The 21512-nt window shown below is 40.7% G+C and overlaps 1 protein-coding gene across 35 annotated transcripts in view; it reads left to right on the top strand.

Moving 5' to 3' along the window:
• RBFOX1 (RNA binding fox-1 homolog 1) overlaps window positions 1-21512 on the top strand; it is a 1171935-nt gene that overhangs the window by 1030492 nt on the left and 119931 nt on the right. For all 35 annotated transcript variants that reach the window (XM_058035398.1, XM_058035402.1, XM_058035413.1 and 32 more), the window contains one exon: window positions 14492-14734. In XM_058035398.1, the coding sequence (XP_057891381.1) occupies window positions 14492-14734 (243 nt within the window). The remainder of the gene's footprint in view (window positions 1-14491; window positions 14735-21512) is intronic.

Below are 21512 nucleotides of genomic sequence, written 5' to 3'. Positions count from 1 at the left end.
CTAAAATGAAGTTAAAACAATAATTTGAAAATTTTATTTCATAATCCTTATTAACAAACAACATGTTCAGATCAATTTACTATGCTTCATAAGTCTCCATTGAATTTGGTTCTTAGTTTGATACCATGAACACATATATGTGTGTTTGACATTAAAATTTAATTTAGTGTGCGTTGCTTTTCTTAATTGATGCTGTTAGTCACTGCAGACCTCTTTACTGGAGGATTTAAATTTCCATTTTGACCTTTTATTAACTGAAACTAGCTGATTTGATTTTATTTTTCTTTTTTTTTCCCTGCTATTCTTTAGAACTGTTGGCAGGGGAGATATTAATAGCTGTAGAATTTAGCGATGTATTTTAAACATGGAATGGTTTTGTTAATAAGTGAAGTCAACCAAGGAGCAGTGAACCCTTTGTTGTTATTTACAAAATACATATATGTATTTATAGATCTACTATATAAGTATAGGTTAGTATACTTACCCTTTCATCAGGACCAATAAATGGATATTTTCAAGGCTGTGTCAAGTTCAAAAATATATTTTGGACCAATTGGCTGCAATGGTATCTGGAATAAATGAGAACAGATGAAAAAGTGTTTTAACTATACCAGCCCTGTAGCCTGATTCTGTTCAGAATAGCTCCAAAATTACACGAGATATTTTGCATTAAAGTTTAGATACATGTGGAGGTCAGGCCTTGCTTTCATTCAGTAACTGAGGCAGAATTAATGTGCTCCCCTGTAAACCAGATAACATTTTGTATCTACTCTACTCTCAATTGCTGCAGTAAATACTATTTACTGTATATCAGATCGGTGTGGGCAGGTGTAGAAAGGGCAATTAGTAAAGAAGGACAACATGAAGAAGAGGAAGGGGGGAAAGGAAGGTTTCAAGTAGTGGGGAAAGTGAATCAGGATCTGAAAGAGAAGAGAGAAGAATTCACTAAAAGGCTTGGCAAAATAGACCTGGTGACTGTGTAGAGGTGAGTTGTGCCTTTTAGGTCCCTGTTTTGGATCCTGAATTTTATCCATCCAGTCTTCATGTACTCTGAGGTGTTCTGAGTCTGCCTAAGTGCATGGCTGACATATGTGTCACTTAACAGTTTTGACTGCTTTCCCAGAATTCAATTCACATTTTAAAGTTTTTGTTGTGTTTCGTCTCTGGCAGTTGAAAACTGCTTTATTTCTGATGGATTATATAGTGATGATTTTTGGTTGTTGTTCAGATAAGCCATTAAACATAGGTAGAAAAAGTGCATTTCAGTAAAAACCTATCCAGTATTGCATTGCTCAGACACCTTTTCCAGAACACACTCCTTCCCATCCCTGATTCTAAATCTGACGAAAATCAGCAACCATTAGTGAGCACATAAGTTATTGTTTCTTTTAAAATGTGTTTTTTACACATCTAAAAGCAGATGATGATATTGCTTTACTCTCAGGAAAATTAGCAACACTTAAAATTAGAACTAATTGCTGTTCCAAGGAAATGCCTTTGCTGTTACACGGGAGGATGTCAGTAATTGGCAGGACACACGATGCAGTCACCATGAGTTCAGGCGTATTGCTGTGCATTAAAATGACAGTGGAATAGATCAGTTTGAGAGTATAATACATAGCAAAATTGTTCTACACACCTATCAGAATATTAAATAAAAGGAAAAGGCTTCATAAAGTCTCATATAATCCCTCTTGGCATGGGTATATGAGCAGGTATTCAACTTTTTTCCTTTAAGTACACTGATATGATTAAATTTAACTTGACACAAGTGATGTACTGCACCATGTGATTGTAATATTTAAAAGAAAACCACTTTTCTGATTGAATACCTACTCACTATCAATTCCTGTGTAGCAGCATCTAATCAGAATTTCTTCTGCAGCTAAAATGCAAAAGAATTTGCTATGTTCTCATCTCACTGGGTGCGCACTCAGCAAATGGAGAACTGCCTCAATATTTCTGCTATCTTCTTTAATCTAATGTTCTACTATAAAAGCCAGCCAGTTCCCATTGATTAGAAACCATTTCCAGGCTATAACTTTTCTCTCCCAGAAGTGGTGTGTGTATTTTCACTAATTCTGGATGCTGTGGCTGCTGTCCAGGCCCCTGCACAGTGCAAACACAAACGCTGTTGGATGTGCCTGCTGTAGATTAGCCATATGCTTCTGCTTGACATGCCAGAGCTTTTCTCAGTGCTGTTACAGGTTTGGAAATGCCTCTCCTTCCACCACCCCTTCCTTACAAAATAAAACTGTAAACCAGGAAAGGTGATTTTCATCCAGTCCCACAATATATGCTATTTTAATGTATTGTGTTGTTCCAAACAATGTTTTTCAAGCTGAGCAGGGTTAAGCACCTGTAGCACAGGCAGAGACCAGCTTGGCAGCAAGATTTACTGTCACATGAGTATGTCCAGTCTTGTGAAGAAGGTTCAGTAGTAAAATAAATCTCCAAAGGAGATGTGCAGGGAGAGGCCATATAGATTTGAGACCAGTTTTAGTCGCTGTTCTGGGAGACTGTGGAAATGAAGGTACAGGGAGAAAACTGGCTATTCCTTTCACAGTAACAGAAGCTTTTTAGAGATTTAACATGGAACTTGCCAGTCAGTATAGTCAGTGAAAGCCTTTCCTTTGCTATAAGAACCATTAAAGGATTTTGTTCGTTAGCTCCATAACTGGAGATTCCCTGTAACACACTATTAATAGATTTTTGTTTGTTTTAGGCAGTTGTGACATTCAGCACTGCTTAGAAGTATATTTTGCCTTGCATGAACACATCTTAGTGCCTTTTTTGTCTCCTTGTTGAGAAGGTCTTTACCTTCCTTCAGTGCTGTGCCTTAGGTTGCTGATGACAAACACTGTTGGATAAACAGTTCCTTGGTAATGCTACAACAGCATCTTAACATAAACATCCACTGAAGTATGCAAATGATCTCGGTGATAAACAAGCATAGCAAAGTGTGGCTGAGGCAGCAAGCCAAGCTGTCTGTTCCTTGTGCCCAATGATATTTTGATTGTCATTTTAATCTTAGGAGTAAATAACATCAGCGATCATGTTCCATCATTTAATTTCAGTGCCAAAAAAATGAGTGCTGCTTTAACTGGCATTAAACAAGATGGCATTGCTGTGGTGGTTGGTCATTTCAGCTCAGGTCATCCATGTTCCATTGTAAATAACAAAATGGTGGAAATCTTAAAGTTAAACAGAGACTGGAAACAGACATTCTTTGAAAGCAATGTTAAATAGTTAATGTCTAGATTTTTTTTTTTTCATGAAAGAGCCTTTCTTGTCACCTTTAACATCTTTGAATTAAGAATGTCTTACTTCTAGCTAGGCTGGACTTAAAAAACCTTCCCATTTTTGTTCTCAAGTACCCAAGCAATACTTCTGTGGCTCTCTTTTGTTGCCAAGCCTTGACTCCATCACTTCTCAGCTCACATTTTGTGTCTGTCTTCATTAACCTTCCTTATAGCCATGAAAACCTGCTAAGTATCTTATTTCCTAATGAATGGTTTGTTCCTGCATGCTGAAGTTCTCTTTAAGTGACATCTCAACCAGGCAGCTACCTTGGACTGTTTCCTCTCCTGGGTAAACCTTAGGGATTTCTTCTAAGGGTAAACCTTCTCAACATTTCCCTGGATATGCTGAAGTCTCTTTTTCTGACTCTGCTGCTGACTTTCCTGGTCTTCCTCCAAATTCCCAAAGTCAGCCATGTCATTGTCTTTATGGAGCTTACCACATAAATGAAACTCTTAAATTTACCTGGTTTAAGCAAAATAAAACAATACAAACCAGCTTGCGTTTGATCATTTGGCACAGTTTTGCAGGAACTGTTGTCATTTAACCTGACTCACTCTGGCTTTCCAAAGCACCCTGCATCCAAATGGCTGAGCAGGGATGATCTGTCAGCTTTGCTGCTTAAGGCAGCTTATGGCACTGCATTCTAATTTCCCTCCCTGGCTGCCTGTGTCCCGTGTTTTATTTCAGGTGAGTCAAGTAATGAGCTCCCATTTGTGGTACTGTGGTATCACGCACCATGGATGCTGTTGTGGTGCTGCCCTAGGAAATGATTCACTGTGAGGGATTGTGAAATGTCCCCTTTCTTTTCCCAGGCTCCATCCGAGCTCAGCAGTGAAAGATTGTGCCCCTGGTTAAAAGAGGTCACTTAAAGTGTCCAGTTTAGAGAGGTGACATTGGCAGTTCCAACTGCACTGAGTGCTTGGGAGGTGGCCCTGCTCACTCTGGTGCAGCCACTTCACCTTTGTGCCTTTGTGAATCTCATCAAGGTCTGCAGAGGTCTCCAGTGCCGTGTTCTTGTTCTGTGTATTATCCTTGTGGCACTCTTCACTCATTCCGCCCAGTATTTAGTTTATCTATCACCATCTAATCACAAATTAGGTAGGTGAAACTCTGATCCCTTTCTCTCTGGCACAAATGTCCATCAAGAATGTTTTTTCAGCACATGGCTGTAGGTTCACCACCTTCTGTGACTGACAGATGGGGTAAATACTTGGCTCTATTCTATGCTGTGTCCATTGCAAAGCCAACTGAAACTCTGGATGAGGTGGCACCTCTAAAATGGGAATAAGTTGGTGACAACTGTTAATATCAATGAGATTCAATTGCTCCATTTAGTCACTTTTAAGAACCAGCTCTATCTGAAAAGGTTAGGGTTTTTTGGAGTAAACTGGAATTGAGGTGTTGAATTACTTACAACAAATCTTGAATGCATAATTTTGGCTATGTTATAAGAACTTAAGAGATTTCTAGAAATGATCTATTGAAAACTGCTTACCTGCAACTGGTTTTGGATTTGACTGTGCTCAGTTTTCTCTGCAGACTCCAAACCTCTGCAGAGTTCAATCTTTTACCACTGAGGTGTCATTTAGAGAAGTTTTTTGACTCAAATTCTGGAAATACCTATGTCTGTGTGTGGGTTACAAGGCAGGAACTGTCTCAGTAGAATCCAGAATGGGTTACAAAGCACAGTGCAGAGTTGTGTCTGCACCAGACACAGTCTTGCTGCATAAGCATGCTTTGTCACCTGGGTTAGTATGTCCCATACCTTCAGTGTTGCAGTAACGGGAAAAAAAAAGTTTTTTTGAAATCACTTTATTAGAAAAATAAGAAAATGGATGTACTGGTTTTGTTACAATCCAGCTTTAAACTGTGGCAGTGGTTTTTGATAAATTAATCTTTGAAATAAATTGTATTTCAGAAGAAAAAATACAGATAAAATTAGAAAACTTATATGGCTGTAGTTACTGTTTTAGAGGTCATAAAGAAGGTGGAGAAAACTACTCCTTTCTATGGAGGTGTAAGGCATTGTTCCTCTACATATGCTGAGGAGGTTAATGTTTGGCAGAAAATGAAAAGGTGCCATAGTTCACAGCATTAAATTAAATCATTTGTGAAACTCATCTTGCCTGCACTGTAAGAATTGCCACTTCCATACTACTCTGGCTGTGGATTAAACAAATGCAAACATATTTTTGTAAGGAAGCATTGCAAATACATCTCAGAGAACTCAAACATTGTTTCTTGAGGATGGAAATAGGCTAGAAGTTGTAACTAGTCTCTTCCTTCCTTTATGTAAATCCTTTATGAAAAAAGACATCAAATAGGATAAAAGTATAAAATCCATTTTGAAGCTATTCTGCTACTGTTGAAACCACATGGAATCACAGAATGATTCAGATTGAAAGGGAACTTCAGAAGCCATCTAATCCCAATATCCCTTTTAAATCAGGAGTAACTACACAGATTAGATTGCTCAGGGGCTTTTAGAGTTCAGGTCTGAAATTCTCCTCTCTGAGCAGCATTTTTCCTGTGCTTAACTTCCCTCACATTCATTATCTTATTCTTTGGAGCTAACCAGAGTTTCCCTTTTGGCAACTTTTAGCTGTTGCTCCTTGTTCTGTCACTCTGTACCTGCGGGTCCTGTCCCTATAACCTTTGCTTAGGTGGAGGAAGATGCAATTAAGTTGTCTGAGCCCTCCTTTCTGCAGGCAGTGCTGAACCAGCTGCCTCAGCCTCTGTCGTGTGCTCCAGCCCTGGCAAGCCACCACTGAGCTCCCAAGCACATCTCCTGTCCTGAGGCACTCCAGGCTGGTGTTCCAGATGCTCTCCCAAGGGCTGTGCAGGGAGCAGGGATCCCTTTGCTCACCTCCCTGACCACCCTTGGCTAGTGCAGCCCGCAGAGCAGCTCACATTGGAAGGCAGGGCACTGCTTTGCACCCAGCTCTGCTGACCAGGATGTCACCGTAGGACACAAAGAACACAAGTGCACACCGCTGCTCTCAAGGTGAAGGAGAAAAAAGGAAGTTTATTTTATGACTCCAACATTTATAGGTTTCCAAAAGTGACGGTGGATTTGGAGGGTGACAGTGCCACCTCTCCAATGACACTGGACAAACTCACAGTCCATCAAATTTCTCCTCCTCCATAAAAGAATGCAAAACAATGAGTTATTTACAGAAAGCGTTCTACAAGAATGTCAACATCAGAAGGCTTAGAAAATCTTAAAAAATCAGAGTTCCACCAGGACTCATCCTCTGCTGCAGAGCTGCTCTCTGGCCAGGCAGTCAGGCCTGGGCCGGTGTGAGGGATTATCCTGTCCCCAGAGCAGGACTTGGCCAGGTTCCTGTCAGCCCACTCCTGTAGCTTCTGCAGAGCCCCATAACTGCTCCCTGTTGTTGTCCTGTGGGAATTTGCATTCTGACACTTCACAAATGTCTTTTTTGAGGATCAGTTCAACAGTTTTGGACCTGGACTTGATGCCCAAGGGCTGGAAATCATAGCTGAGTTAAACTTCTAAATGTTGACTGCTACCCCCTTCAAAATCGTATATTCCAGATGGCTTTTCATGTACCTTTTATATTAACAATCCAACTCTTTATTTTTTACCCTCTTTCCCTTCTATTTGGGTACAAGGATGCTGCATCATCCTCACATTGCTCTAGTAAAGGTGTAACACAAATGAGGTGGAGTTTGCTCTACTGACTTGTAGATAATGATGAGATCCTTTTATACTTTAGACTTTTTCAAGGAAGTTTTAAGAATCATTTGTCATTGTAGACATATCTGAGTTCTTCAGAGTGTGATGCTGTATGGCTCTTAAGGCCATTTTGGACAGTTGTTTTTCAAATGTAACATAAAAATTGTTTCCAAGGGAAATATTGGTTGGTGGAATAGAAGGTTGAGCTGCGGCTGGGAAGACCTTAAGAGTCAGAGTTGAAGAAAGCGTGGAAGAGGCAGAAATCATAAAAAGAAAGATTTAGGTGTTAATGTGGAAGCAAAACAAATCAGTGTGGCAGAGTCATGTGCGCTTGGGCCCCTGGAAATAGCAGGATAAATATTTGCCATATTTAGGTAGGATAAAAAAAGCTCTGGCAATAAATGACAGCATCATAAAGGCAGTGGAAAGCTTCAGCAGCTGGAAGGAGTGAAGGTGTTGGAGGGAAGGATTTCTCCATGTGTAGTGGAGTGTCCATAGTGTTATGTGAATTCAGGCTAAGTTTTGGCAAGTGGTTTGCTGCTTTCAGGGAAATTTAAGTAAATGTCCTTTGCAGGCTGTCGGGAGGTTTCAGCTGCTAGAATTCTTTTCCATACCTCAGGCACTGACACAGAGTGAACATGTCACTATCAAACACCCACAGCAGTAGCAAGAGCACAGACTTTTATTGAAATACAGTATTTTATATGTAAAAGAGACCAAAAGTAAATATTCCTCTGCAATGGGAGAAATGAAATGGTACTTTCCTGTTAAGGTAGTAAAGAAATTCTCTTTTGCTTATTTACTTTTCCCCCTATGCTCTCTGAAAAAAGTTATTCTGCATTATCATTCTTACTTTTGAAAGCTGAGTTTGGCTTTGCCCTGAACCCTCCAAAAAAGAGAGGGGTGGCTGGAGCATTCATTTTGTGTGATTGCAGAAGCAAATGATGCGAGTCAAGTGGCCTGGTCAGATAATTAAGCTACAACAGAGAAAGCTCTCAGAGTCAGTCAGTTGTGATTATCAGTTTGGTGTGGCTGGATGTCTGATTCCTTCTGAAAAATCCGAAGTGGCTGCTTTTATTATCATTAACTGGGGAGTGCCAGCAACAAACCTGGAAGAATTATACTGCCACTTTAAAGAATTCCAATATATTTCAGTTGGAATATAAGTTTAATGATGAATTGATGACTGTTTGTTGCTCTGCCCACCCCTTTGAATTGGAAGGTTTGTTAGAATAATTCCGGTGTTACGTGTCTGCCCTGCTTCTGAACCCTGATGTCTGTAGGCAGTCTGCAGCAGAGTGGCAATAAACGTGTATTCTTTGCGGCTGTCTGAATCTCTTTAGTTGTTTGGTTTTGTTTGGATTTTTTAAAAATTGTTTTTCTTTTCTTTATTTCTTTAGATAGAATTCAATCATTTTGAGGCTATCTCTGGAGTATCTAGGAAAGGTCCTTTAACAGTGAAGCATTAGGTTGCTTAAAGTGCCTCACAGAACTAAGCCTTGGTAGCACTTCTGAAATATTTCCCCTGCTAAAGGAGAGGCATGTCACGAAACGAAACTAAAAAGGAAACAATATTTCATTTGAATGGAAGGATAAAGTAGATTTAATATAAACCAGGCTAGTTCAGTATCGAAGGTTTGCTTGTGGCGTTCAGCAATTTTAAAATCAGAACCTTATTGGTATTAACTCTGCCACATGGAGGAGGAATTAATCCCATGGAAATGCACACGTGTAATGGGACATTGTAGCTATCACAAATCCAGAGCCGTGCACTTTCAGGGTGCTTTGGGTCTCTGAGTACAGCCGTGTTAATTTTCGAACAAAAACCTCCAGCTTCCGGCAACTTCCACAGTAGCATTTCCAATGTTTTTTAAACAGCTATTAATGCAGTCAAGCTGTGTTTTTTTCCCTCCTTCTCTGTGCAATCATCTGCTCAGTGGTGCACTCCAGCAGCAGTAGCAGGAGCCAGAGGAGTGGCCCGCTGTGATTGATGGGGCACAGCCCCACTGCAGGAGCCACATCTGGATCAGGGTTTGGGAGCACTGGGATGTCAGGAGGGAGGGCACAGAGCCCCATCTGGATCAGGGTTTGGGAGCACTGGGATGTGGGCAGGGAGGGCACAGAGCCCCATTGGATCAGGGTTTGGGAGCACTGGGATGTGGGGAGGGAGGGCACAGAGCCACATCTGGATTTGGGAGCACTGGGATGTGGGGAGGGAGGGCATAGAGCCACATCTGGATCAGGGTTTGGGAGCACTGGGATGTGGGCAGGGAGGGCACAGAGCCACATCTGGATTTGGGAGCACTGGGATGTGGGGAGGGAGGGCACAGAGCCCCATTGGATCAGGGTTTGGGAGCACTGGGATGTGGGGAGGGAGGGCACAGAGCCACATCTGGATCAGGGTTTTGGAGCACTGGGATGTGGGGAGGGAGGGCACAGAGCCACATCTGGATCAGGGTTTGGGAGCACTGGGATGTAGGGAGGGAGGGCACAGAGCCCCATTGAATCAGAGTTTGGGAGCACTGGGATGTGGGGAGGGAGAGCACAGAGCCACATCTGGATCAGGGTTTGGGAACTCTGGGATGTGGGGAGGGAGGGCACATTGCCCCATCTGGATCAGGGTTTGGGAGCACTGGGATGTGGGGAGGGAGGGCACAGAGCCACATCTGGATTTGGGAGCACTGGGATGTGGGGAGGGAGGGCACAGAGCCACATCTGGATCAGGGTTTTGGAGCACTGGGATGTGGGGAGGGAGGGCACAGAGCCACATCTGGATCAGGGTTTGGGAGCACTGGGATGTAGGGAGGGAGGGCACAGAGCCCCATTGAATCAGAGTTTGGGAGCACTGGGATGTGGGGAGGGAGAGCACATTGCCCCATCTGGATCAGGGTTTGGGAACTCTGGGATGTGGGGAGGGAGAGCACATTGCCCCATCTGGATCAGGGTTTGGGAGCACTGGGATGTGGGGAGGGAGGGCACAGAGCCACATCTGGATTTGGGAGCACTGGGATGTGGGGAGGGAGGGCACAGAGCCACATCTGGATTTGGGAGCACTGGGATGTGGGGAGGGAGGGAGGGAGGGCACAGAGCCCTGCATGGGCTCCCCCTCCCGCAGCACCCCCAGCTCCCTCGCCCCTGCTCTGCTCACACGCCCCCAGCCAGCGCTGATGCTCCTCTTGGGCAGATGCTGCATGGCCTGGGAGCAGAGCAGCTGCTAAGTGTATGGAGAATAGAGGCAGCACCATGGTACAGCAGGTATTTTCACTTTTATTTTCACTTTTATTTTCACTAGAAACTCTTGGTTTTTAGTCAAGCCAGGGTAATTCTTATAAGCAGCTGCACCACTGCATGCAAGGCTTCTAAGCCGAGTTTTGATGCTTAAATCTGAAGCAGGGCAAGCTATGGGGAATTGTGTTTTTGCTAGATGTAACTGAGCCCTTAGAACCAGCAGGTTTGCAGAGAAATGTTGCATTTTTTCTCCTTTGTTTCTGTGCCCTAAGGATACGATGCAGTTTGGCTCATTTAACTACAGTACGGGAGGCTTTCTCTAAATGTGAAATATCTCTTGCCAAAGAAACAAAATGCACCAAACAGAAAACAGAGCAAAACAAACAATAAACTGTGAGTTTGACTTCAAAATGCAGGCAAGCAGAAAGGTTTTCATTGAATACATTTTTATGCACCAAATGTGTTTTTAAGAAAAAGAAACGCTGCTTAAGAAATGTTTTCTCTGCTCTCTCCTTTGTGTACAAACATAACATGCTTGCCTTATTATGTTTTGACACTTTTTATACTTTTCTTAATTATGAAATCTTTTCCGAGGAGGAGATGCTGAAAAGTCATCTGAGATAGTTCGAGCAGTTTAAATTCTAAGCTTTTGTTCAGATGGGATAATACGGATGAAATAGGAGAATCTTTACTTACCTACATCGTTGGAATACTTTTTTTTTTTTTGTTGTTTTTGTTTTTTAGAGTTCAACATTTAACCAGAAAGCAATAAATTTGATTTTATACACTGCCACGTAAAGCATATTTTTCAGTTGAAATGTGGTTTTCATTAAGACTCGGGCCAGAACATTTAGCAGAGCCTGACTGTCTGCCATCCTTTGTTCTCCTTGCTCTTGCCAACAACCAACTTTTTTAAAAAAACATGCACAAAGTGAGCATTAAGGGGTCGTTTAATCTTAAAGATACTTGGAAATGAGTCTGAAGGGACAACTTCTGTTCAGCCTCTCCTGCCTGGGTGGGGTTAAGCCATGCCTGTGTACTGTCATACACAGCTTTGAAATTACCCTGAGTTCATGGGCTAATTTAGGGTCAAGATTTCCTCTTGCATTTAGTGCTATTTCATATTTTCAACTTAATGCATTAGAATTTGTTATTTCTTTTATTCATTTCAGTTCACTGTATTTTAAAGAGTACAATAAAGGAACATTTTAGGTGATTCTATTTAAAGAAGTTTTGGTTCCTTAAAATCTGTTCAAGTGTATCTCTTGTGAAGTCTGGAGTTTCCATCAACCACATGTAGGCACAAATGTGTGATAGCTGACACTTCATTGTTCTTGACAGAAATTAGTATTTTGAACAATTGGCTTTGCTATTATTAACCAAATAAATAGTAAAGAATTTGTTTCAGCATACAGGTTTTTACATTACATTGCAATACCTTGTCTGTTGAATTAATTATAAATAATAAAATAGTTAATTATAAATAAATTCACTCTAATTTTAAAGGTTAGGAAAGGCTTCAGTAGTCACTTATTTTAAGGGATGAACATCTCAGATTTATTGTCACTATCATTTTAAACTTAGGGCCTGCAGTAGCATGTGCAAGTTTAATTTCTTTAATGTCCCCTGTCTTCCAACAATTAAATGAACCTGCAGAGCCTGCACTGATAATCTGGTCTGTCAGTTTTCTGCTGTAAGGACAGTGGGGTTGGTTTCTTCAATGGCTAGGCTGTAAATCTCTGAATATGTACAAGTTAGTTAAAAAAAAAGGAGATAAATCCCTGACCCTTTGTTATTTACTTCTTAATTGTGTCTCAGTTATTAATAGACTTTAGTTGAACGAGTCTAATGGAAGAGGTAGAAGAGTCTCAGCATTGTGCAGGTTCTGAAATTGCCTGCACAATTTGCCATTCTGTGATAAATCTAAAAAGTTTGGAGTTGCCGGTAAAAATAATGGAAAAGTTCAACCCTCTTAATTAAATATGAGCTGTAATTAGCACTAGGTGTGGACGCTTTGAATATTAATTGGGGTCCTCGTGGAGCTGCTGTCAAGGTTAATGAGGAACAGTGGGGGTCTCAGCAACATCTGGTTTAGGGCTGGAGGTGGCACAAAACCCTTTGGATGAAATGCGCCTGGACATCACCCCTTGGTCCCTCTGATGCCACTGCTGCTCTTTTTGAACAGCTGCTGGCTCTGCTGTCGTGTTCAGCATCTGACAGGAAGGAATGGCTCAAGGACCAGCCCTAACCAGCTCCTGTGCTTCAAAACCAGCACAGTGAAAATGCTAACAGAGGCAGAATTTGCTTTTGTTCCTCCCCACACCTTGCTCAAGTCCCTCCTGAAACAGCTGATTAAAAAATTTAAGGTTGGCTGCCTCCCACACAAGTTTTAAAAGTGCTTCTTTAACATTTAATGAATGTCTCTGGTGTAATCCAGTCATTCCTGGGTTTTGCTTCATCTGGATTTAATTTTTTTTTTTTTAATAGTGAAAATATTAGGTAAAAGAAATAAGAAAGGAGCTTGACCATTTTAATATTAAAGGGTAAAAGTACACATTTACAAGAGGTTTTAGCCTTCACAGAAATTCAACAGGACCAGTTCAGTGCAGCATTAACCTTATTAAATTGTAGATATACAAACAAATCTTAGTGACTTAACCCTGCGAAGTCAGTAAATGACACTGGTTTCCTGCTAAAGATGAATGAATAAAACAAAGCAAACCACTTGCTCAATGCCATACATTAAACCAGCATCAAAGATGGGATTAAAATTAGAGAGGGTTTGATTGCTAATATAAAGTTCTAATTTTTTCAGACACAGTGTAAGAGTGCCTCTTACAAAGGAAAATTCAGTTTTCTCTTTTAAGCCTGTCGAGCACCAAGACTTAACTCCTGTGTGAATTCTTAAAAGCTCTTGAGTTTAGGATGAGTTCAGGTCAGAGAGCTGATGTCTGAATTAGCTGAAATTGTCTGTAAATGCCCTTAAGTACAAAGTGCAGAAGAATGTCTTTTATTCATCCACGCTATTTTAAATTGGGAAATCAAGGTCTGATGAGTAGGAATAAAATCCCTGCAATAGTTTTGGGCAGGTGCTTGTACATGTGTTGGTGGGAGAATGATGGAGTAGTTTGAAAGGTAATTGAATTTTGACTGTGTATTTTTACATTCCTTGCTTATTAGTGGGATAATTTTATTTTGTAAGTTAGTTCATCTGAGGTTGGGGTAGTCCCTGCACTAATGGCCTCTAATTCTGTCTCAGGCAAAACCTCATTCTGGACATTTTTTATAAAGGTTCAAAAAGATTGTAGTGTACATTTCCTCCTCTAGAATTATTGTGTTTTGGTATGGGGTAAACATTTAGTCAGAAGTTGCTTAATTGGTAAATTAACAGGCTTGGCTATTCTTTGTTATATCAAATGGAAATATGGATCTCTTTATAAAGACATGAGGCTAGTGTTATTAATGTTATAGGCTAACTGTGATATGGAAATGAAATACTGCTATCTTCAAATGTAAAACCTTTAAAGTTCTTAAATCTGTTTCTCTTGACATAGAATTTTTTTTTAATGTTATTTATGGTTTTGAACTGATGCACTTGTAGATTCAAATACTTAATATTTTGACTAGATCTCATTATTATTTTGCATTTGTGGCATGCAATGGCTCAATGAAGGGTATCTCAAAGTATTCTGAATATCTCAGGGCATTACTGCACATAGGTATTTTTAGTGTTTGTTAACAGTAAGCACCCCAAATCCTGCGTTGCCTACATTGTGTTCTGTAAATGGTCAGTCAGAGTGGTCACAGACTGGGGGCTGAGCTTACCCCAGCTCTGTGCTGGCAGTTGTGCTCAGGCACCTTTGGAAGGAACTGGCTCTGTCCCTATTCCTTGTCTGAGCTGAGGCACCATTAGTGCAGGCAGATTTCCCTGACCTTTCCTGCCTAAACACTGGTCTGCCATTATCCAGCGAGCAGCCGATTTGTTTGTCTAATCATAATAATATTTAATAGTCTGAGCAGGATGCATTTAATGCAGATAAGAAATATCCTCCTCAAGAAGCAGCCACTGTGCCCTTTTCAGACCAGGATGCTCTCTGCCTTACGTAGGGTGCAGGACCTTCGCTTATTTTATCTCACGCCACGTTTCTTCCTTTATTATTATTATTATTATTATTATTATTATTATTATTATTATTATTATTATTATTATTATTATTACTATTACTATTACTATTATTATTCTTTTCCCTTTGATTTCCACAGGGTAATCAGGAAGCTACAGCACCTCCTGACACAATGGCACAGCCTTATGCCTCAGCCCAGTTTGCTCCACCTCAGAACGGTATCCCTGCAGAATACACAGCCCCACATCCGCATCCAGCTCCAGACTACACAGGCCAAAGCACTGTTCCAGAGCACACGTTAAACATGTACCCTCCTGCTCAGACACACTCTGAACAGAGTGCAGCTGACACAAATGCACAAACTGTCTCCGGCACAGCCACAGTAAGTCAAGGTTACTGCTCTTTCTAAAGCTCTGTGTTTCGTGTGTGTTTATCAATAACGTTTTTTTCCCTTGACACGCTTCGTTTGCATCAGGTTTAGGCACTGTGTTCAGGTTGAAAGTCTGTCAGAGTTTGCTGTTGGACCTGGAGAATGTGTTTTCACTGGTTTTGGAGCTTTGTAGAACCTGGAGTTTCATTTTCAACAGTGTTAGACAAAATGATTAATAGCCAGCCCATGAATCACAGCATAAATTTTAATTAAGTCCAATATGGAAAAACATTGCACATGAGTGTTTGTAGGCATTCATTTGCAGGGCCAAAGAAAGCAACCAAAAAACCCTAACCAGACTCATTTGATTATTTTTATGACCTCTCTGTTTTCGACACAAGCAGTTTTAATAAAAGTATGACTTGAATGGTCCTGTACAAAATTCACTGAGTGAATTAGTATTGTGAAGAGCATGTCTGCAATATTGTATTTTCTAGAGAGCTTGTTTGTGCAGCCATTACCCAAGTTGTGTGTGGATCTGTGCTAAACAGAGCAGAAATGATAGACTTTCCGTCTGTTTGATTTATATGTGAAGTTCTCAAGTGTCATGAATTATGCAAGAGGCTCCTTGGATGGGTCTACCTTGTAATTTAAGTCACAAATTTCACACACTGATAGTTTAGTGTTTCTGTCTTAATTCTAGAGTGGGACCCAATATATCCAGTGCCAGGAGCTGGCAGGTTTGAGCCATCACCCAGCCCCAGTGTTACATGTGCAGGATGGGGCACAGAACAGTGCTGGAAACATCTCCTGGCTGTCCTCATCCTTGCCTCAGCCATTCTCCGTGCCTCAGTTTACCTCCCCTTCCTTCCTGGCCCATATCCAGCCTAAAAGGTTTCATACATTAGGGCAAGAAGAAGAGGAAAGCACATTCTCTTAAATGAGCTCTGCAAATTTATTTTTATTGCCATGCCACTAATTTCTTTGTATGGGTTGTGCAAGAAAGGAAAGCAATAGCAAAGGCACCAAGGAATATTCTTTGCTATTATAACAGAGAAATCCTTGTGAATTAATTAAACATTTTTGTGGTTTATGCAGTAATTTTGTTTGTTTTCTTTCTAACTTGGTAACTTTTTATTGCCCTGAGTTTCTCTTTTCTCCAGTACAAGGAGAAAGTTTAAATTGAAGAGCATCCTATTTGCTGGTATCTCATAGCATTCTTTGCAGCTCTACTGTGTTTCCTCTTATCCATCTCTTTGCTAAGTTAAATTCTTGGTTCTTTCCAGCTTTTAAAACTTGCTTCCATAATCATTTTTGATTGTTGTCTTACTTTTGTCAAATACCACTGTCATTGGTTTAGAGCAGGAATCCTCAGCTGAATATATACTCCAGAAGAGATTGGATATTGACTAAAAAGATATAATTTCTTCCTGTACCTTTCTTGTTCTTTTCTGTTCTCTGATTTTGCTTGGTTTTTGTGACCACTGCTGCAACTTGAACAATCCCCTGTGATGGCCAGCTCAGCCTTTTCATGTTTTGAAATTGTTTCTGTTCAGTCCTGAAGTGAAATCCTGACAGTGCTAAAATCAATGGTAAAAGACTCGTCGATGGGAGTGGGACAGGAGCTCATCCCTCATCATTTATTGCTTTCAATTGATTGTGTTTCCTCACCCCGTTTTGATTTTTCAGTTTGAAGGAATGTCACTCACTTTATCAGAGAAGTCAGGGATGTGTTTTCCCAACTTTTTCCATAGCAAAGGCTGGTGAAAAGACATAGTTTGGATTGTCTGCAATGCCCTTATCTTCTTCAAGTGCTCTATTCAATCCCAGCTCTAGCAAATCCAATGATTCCCTGCTTCTGATATGCAAATAGGCTTTATTGTTATTTGGTTTTGTGTCCTTTGCTATCTGCTCTCACTTGATTTTTGCCTTCCTAGTATCCAACTTGTATTTTACCTGTCAGACACCTTTTCCCTTCTGTTTCCCCTTGGAGTGAATTTCCATTCTCTGCAGGATAACACTTCAATTCCACTAACCTGTTATATTCAGGGAATATGGTATAGTTATTTGCTGCTCTCTTTATTGTGGATCCTTTCCTTGCATTCTGGTTTCCTTTCTTATTGAGGAATGGACAGAACATTTTGAAGTAGCTCTCATGCTGTTTATAAAGAATTCGATTTCCTTCCTTTTAACTTTAGGTTCTGTTTGAGAAAGTTTTAGTATGGTTTGGTTTTTAACAAGATTTTTTTTTTCCAAATTTAATGCTATATTGAAAGCTGTGGATGCTCTCCCTCAAGAGCAGTGCAATGAAAAGGCAGGTTTCTAAGAAATGTGCTCATCTATGGATCTGCACTGACATTTAACACATTGTGCACCAGTCAGGTTTACAAATGTACAGACAAATATTGCTTGCACAATTTAATTACAGGTACCTAGGTGTAAAATCTGTTATTCTGGGTGTCATTAGCCATTGTTCTTGGCAAACTGTGGTGACTTTATAAATAGATATGTGCAGATGGATCCCAGGCAGATTTAACATGGGCTTTGTAACATTAGGGTCCACCTCTGTACTCTATAGGTTTAATAATATACGTTTTTATTATGAAAGAGAGCTTCAACAGCACTGTGTCAACATTGTACCTATATGTGGTCTTTATTGTCAAAGCAGAAAAAATATGGGTTTTTTTCTAATTTCTACTAGCTTTGAGAATAGTTGATTTCCAGTTGAAGAGTTTTAAGAGGAATTGGTGTGGGGACACGGTGGCATTTGTTTGGTAGGTCCCAATGGTTTTATTTAGTTTCCTTTCAGTAAGCTGTTTGTGACATGCATTTGAAAGAAGAATAATCAGCTGGCCAATCATTCATAAAATAAAGCTCTTGTGATTAAGGACAAGCTGTTGGAGGCAAGACCAGTTTTTGAATTTTCTCACTTACAGATGTATGAACACGTGAAGCTGGATATAGCATTAGAAAATGGATCTTAAAATTTTGCAATGGGAACCTAAAAAACTGCAGGGCAATTGTCTAAACTGTAGAATTACTACCAGAAGTGTCTTAATCTCTTCCATGAAGGACTGAATCCATGCTGAGGTGAGTTACATGCCAGGCTGTGTCTGAGTGTCCCAAGTTCTTTCTTCTTGTCTGAAAGAATCACTCACTGAAGCTGGAGCTCACACTGGGGGGTCTAGTGCCACCTAAACCCCAGCTGTAGTGGGATAGAACATAAGAAAACAAAGATCGTGTAGAAAGGAATCTCACCCCTAAGGAGCTGCAGCTGGGCCAATTAGCAAAGATCAGGAACGGGCCTGACTTTACCAGGCCACAGCTGTAAGCAATGAGAAGCAGATGCTATAAAAGAGTGGGGTGGCTGGGTGAGAAGGGAACTGGAGTCAGTGGCTGCTTTGGGAAGAGGAAAGAGTCAGAGCTCTGAGGAGATGACCATGAGAAACACCGAGAAGATATGGAACTGTTGTGATAAGGAGATAACAGTAGGGAACCCCTGTAATAAGATTACAACACCCAGTAAAGAGAAAAATAATAAAAATAAACTCATTCTGTGCAACTCCTCTTCAATCCTCACCTGCAGCCCAGAGTGTGATCCTGGGCCATGCCCAGCATCCCCGTTTTCCACACACTGAACAAAATTCCAATAATCAGCTTTATTGCAGGTTTGCAATTTTGTGCAGAGTGCTCTTGTAATTCATGTTCAGAAGTACTTCACGTACTCTTGGACACGCTCCTGTACTTGTAGAAAGTGTCTTTCCCAGTGACCAGTTTTAATCTATTTAGATAAAATAGTGTAACACAGTATTCTGTCAGGGTAAGTGCTGGAACAAGAGGTGCTCAGATTGCATGTGCAGGGATTGCTAATTCTGACTGTGGTGCTGAGAAACAGGAGGAGAGGGACAGAATTAAAGGGTAGTAAATGATTAAAGACAGGGTGATTTCGCTAAAATAATATGAAATTATCAGTAGGTAATAAAACACTGTCAAAAGTTACTTTGAGTCTTCTCTGAGCATATCTGGTTTTCATCTTTTTGGATCCATATGTTTGTTAACATTGAGTAAGGAGGGAATGCATCTGAGTATATGCAAAATCAATAATCAAGCAGCAGTGGGTTATTTAAGTGCTGCTAGACGTTTGGAGTGGCATAGAATCAAACATGTCTTAAGGCATTAACCAAAATAGTAAATGGCTTCTTCCTAGAAGGTTGGATCTGTGAAAAGTATGTCACAAAGTTATGCTAAAAGTGACATGTCTGATGATGTTGTAGAGTGGTTTGGAATGCTAGACTAAATAGTTATATGTATTAAAGTATTTTTAAGTAAGAAAATTAATCATTTTATGAAATCAGCCTTTACCTGTGTACGTATACAGATGCAATTGTATTGTACATAAATAATTCTGAGAAAAACTTGTTCAGTTTTTGCCTGTGGCTTTCCTGCACAACTTCTGTTGATGACAGCAGGAAATGTGTGTGTAAATAAAAAGGTCATTAGATGGGCATGTGCAAGGGAGCAAGTAAGAGTAAAGTAAATGTTTCTCTAGTATTTCCTGTTCTAAGTGTATTTCACTAATAATGAAAGTAACTGTCATGTTGTGGTAACAGCTGAGGTTGCAGCAATGCTCTGTGGTTTATGTGTATATAAAAATGTGCTGCTTTTAACTTAATTCTATTTCTGCATAAAACTTGAGATGATTGCGCAGTCCTTCACCAGGCTTCAGAGGCTGAAAAGCTGTATGAGAAGTTGTGTTTGGATGGGAGATTTTGAGGGAAAAGGCAGTTTACTTGGAGGAGTGATCCATCCATGTCTGAAGTGCTGAGCATCAGCAGCCAGCATGGCATTGGGGGATGCAGGGCTGTTCAAGCCTTGTAGAAGATGTGTAGTGCTGAGGTGTGGGTTATCTCTGGCCTGGGAAGATGATAAGGAATTTTCCTTCTGACTTCACAGTTAGAACTAGATTTCAACTTGGTTAGTACCAAAATTCCTCTGGTGGCATCCACTGAACCTGGTACTTCTGTGTGAAAATAATTGATGTATTAAATATTATGTCTGTTGTTCCATCTGCCCTGTTTCCCTTGAAATATTTTATAGTATTTGGGATGTAATGGCCTCTACGTTTGATGTTTTCTTGGTTTTAATTTGTCCAGGTTTGTGCCTTTTTTTGTCATGTTGCAGAGTACATCCTTTCATCTGAGGATTTGTCAAGGCTTAGTGATGCTGTGGACTGCAAAATTATTTGCCATGTTGAACTTTGTTGTTTTGGAGAAGTGAGATATGTACAATACCTGCTGATATTTTAGGGGATTTAGTGTGCCAATTACTGTCTTATGCTTATTAATTTGGTGAGAAAGCTGGGAGTAGGAAGCATTTAAAGTGCTTTAGTGTGTTGTCTAAGCCTGCCGGTGAGTAGATGATTACTACAGTTTTCTGCAGCATGTTTCTGGTTTTTACTAGCTCTTTTTCCTGCTCTATCCTTTATGTAATTTATTAGTCTAAGTGGTTTTCCTCCCCCCTAGTTTCTTTCTTTTCTCCCTTGGCTCATCTCCTCTTTCTCTCCTACTGTTCCATACATGATCTCTCCATCTCCTGGGGTTGTGGGCTGCCTTAGCTGCATGTAAACAATGGTTTTCTGCTGCTGTGGAATGCAACAGGTGCATCTGTGATTGGTCTCATGTGGTTGTTTCTAATTAATGGCCAACCACAGTCAGCTGGTTTGGACTCTGTCTGATACACAAGCCTTTGTTATTAATTCCTTTTTTTCAATTCTTAGGTAGCCTTCTGATTAAATCCTTTCTTCTATTCTTTTAGTATAGTTTTAATATAATATATATCATAAAATAATAAATCAGCCTTCTGAAACATGAAGTCAGATCTTCATCTCTTCCCTCATCCTCGGACCCCTATGAACACCATCACAACATTCCCCCATGGACACTTTTTATTGCCAACTGGTATCAATGACCCAGTTTTATTCTATTTGAATGCCATATTTTTGTCTCTAGGTGTTTGCCACCAGTATGCTAGATAGCTGATAATGCTTTGACAACTCTTACAGCAGTGTTTATTCATCTAAATCATACCCTGCTGCTGCTGGCTATTCTACCAGCATGGTGTGCTATTTCATTTATACTACCCATTATATCTGGTCCCAACTGCTCCTTGAAGGAAATATTTCAAGGAGCTTTTTTTGAGACCCTGAGTGCTTCAGAGCTGCAGAAGCAAGGAACCCAGTCCAGCTCCTGCTCCACAGTGAGGAGATCAAAACTGACATCCCAAATAGAGAACATAATGCTGTGCTGGGGCCGTGAGGCACAGTAATGACTCGTGATCACAGGCATTATTGCTCTAAGAGGCTTCCTTGCTGAGAGCCCTGTGTGCCAGCCCGGCAGCTCTGCCCCTCCTGTGCTCCTTTGCTTGTGCTGAGGAGTGGCAGGAACACACTGCTCACCTCAGCCCCTCTGCTGGCACTGCCAGCTCCAAAATAGATTCTCCTCCAGGATACACAGAACCCGACACTGCTCCTGTGATGCTGTTTATGGATGCATGTTTGTGTTTCGTTGTTGTGGCTGGGAAGAGGATAAATCACCACCCTCTCCTTCCTGTGTTGCTGAGTGAACTTGTGTTTTGTGATTGTGTGAGTGGGTATGTGGTGTGAGGACAGCAGCCTTACCCTGCCAGCTGACTGCACAGGGGCTCTTCTGACATCTCAGTGCCTGATCTTTGTCATTCAGGTGTCACCTCAGCTTCTTTCACCTTTTGATTCTCACAGCAAGAAAAGTTTGAA

This window comes from Melospiza georgiana, chromosome 16 (assembly GCF_028018845.1).
Source record: "Melospiza georgiana isolate bMelGeo1 chromosome 16, bMelGeo1.pri, whole genome shotgun sequence".
NCBI lineage: Eukaryota > Metazoa > Chordata > Aves > Passeriformes > Passerellidae > Melospiza > Melospiza georgiana.
The sequence above is the reverse complement of the archived record's forward strand: the minus strand, read 5'-3'. Positions and strand labels throughout refer to the sequence as shown.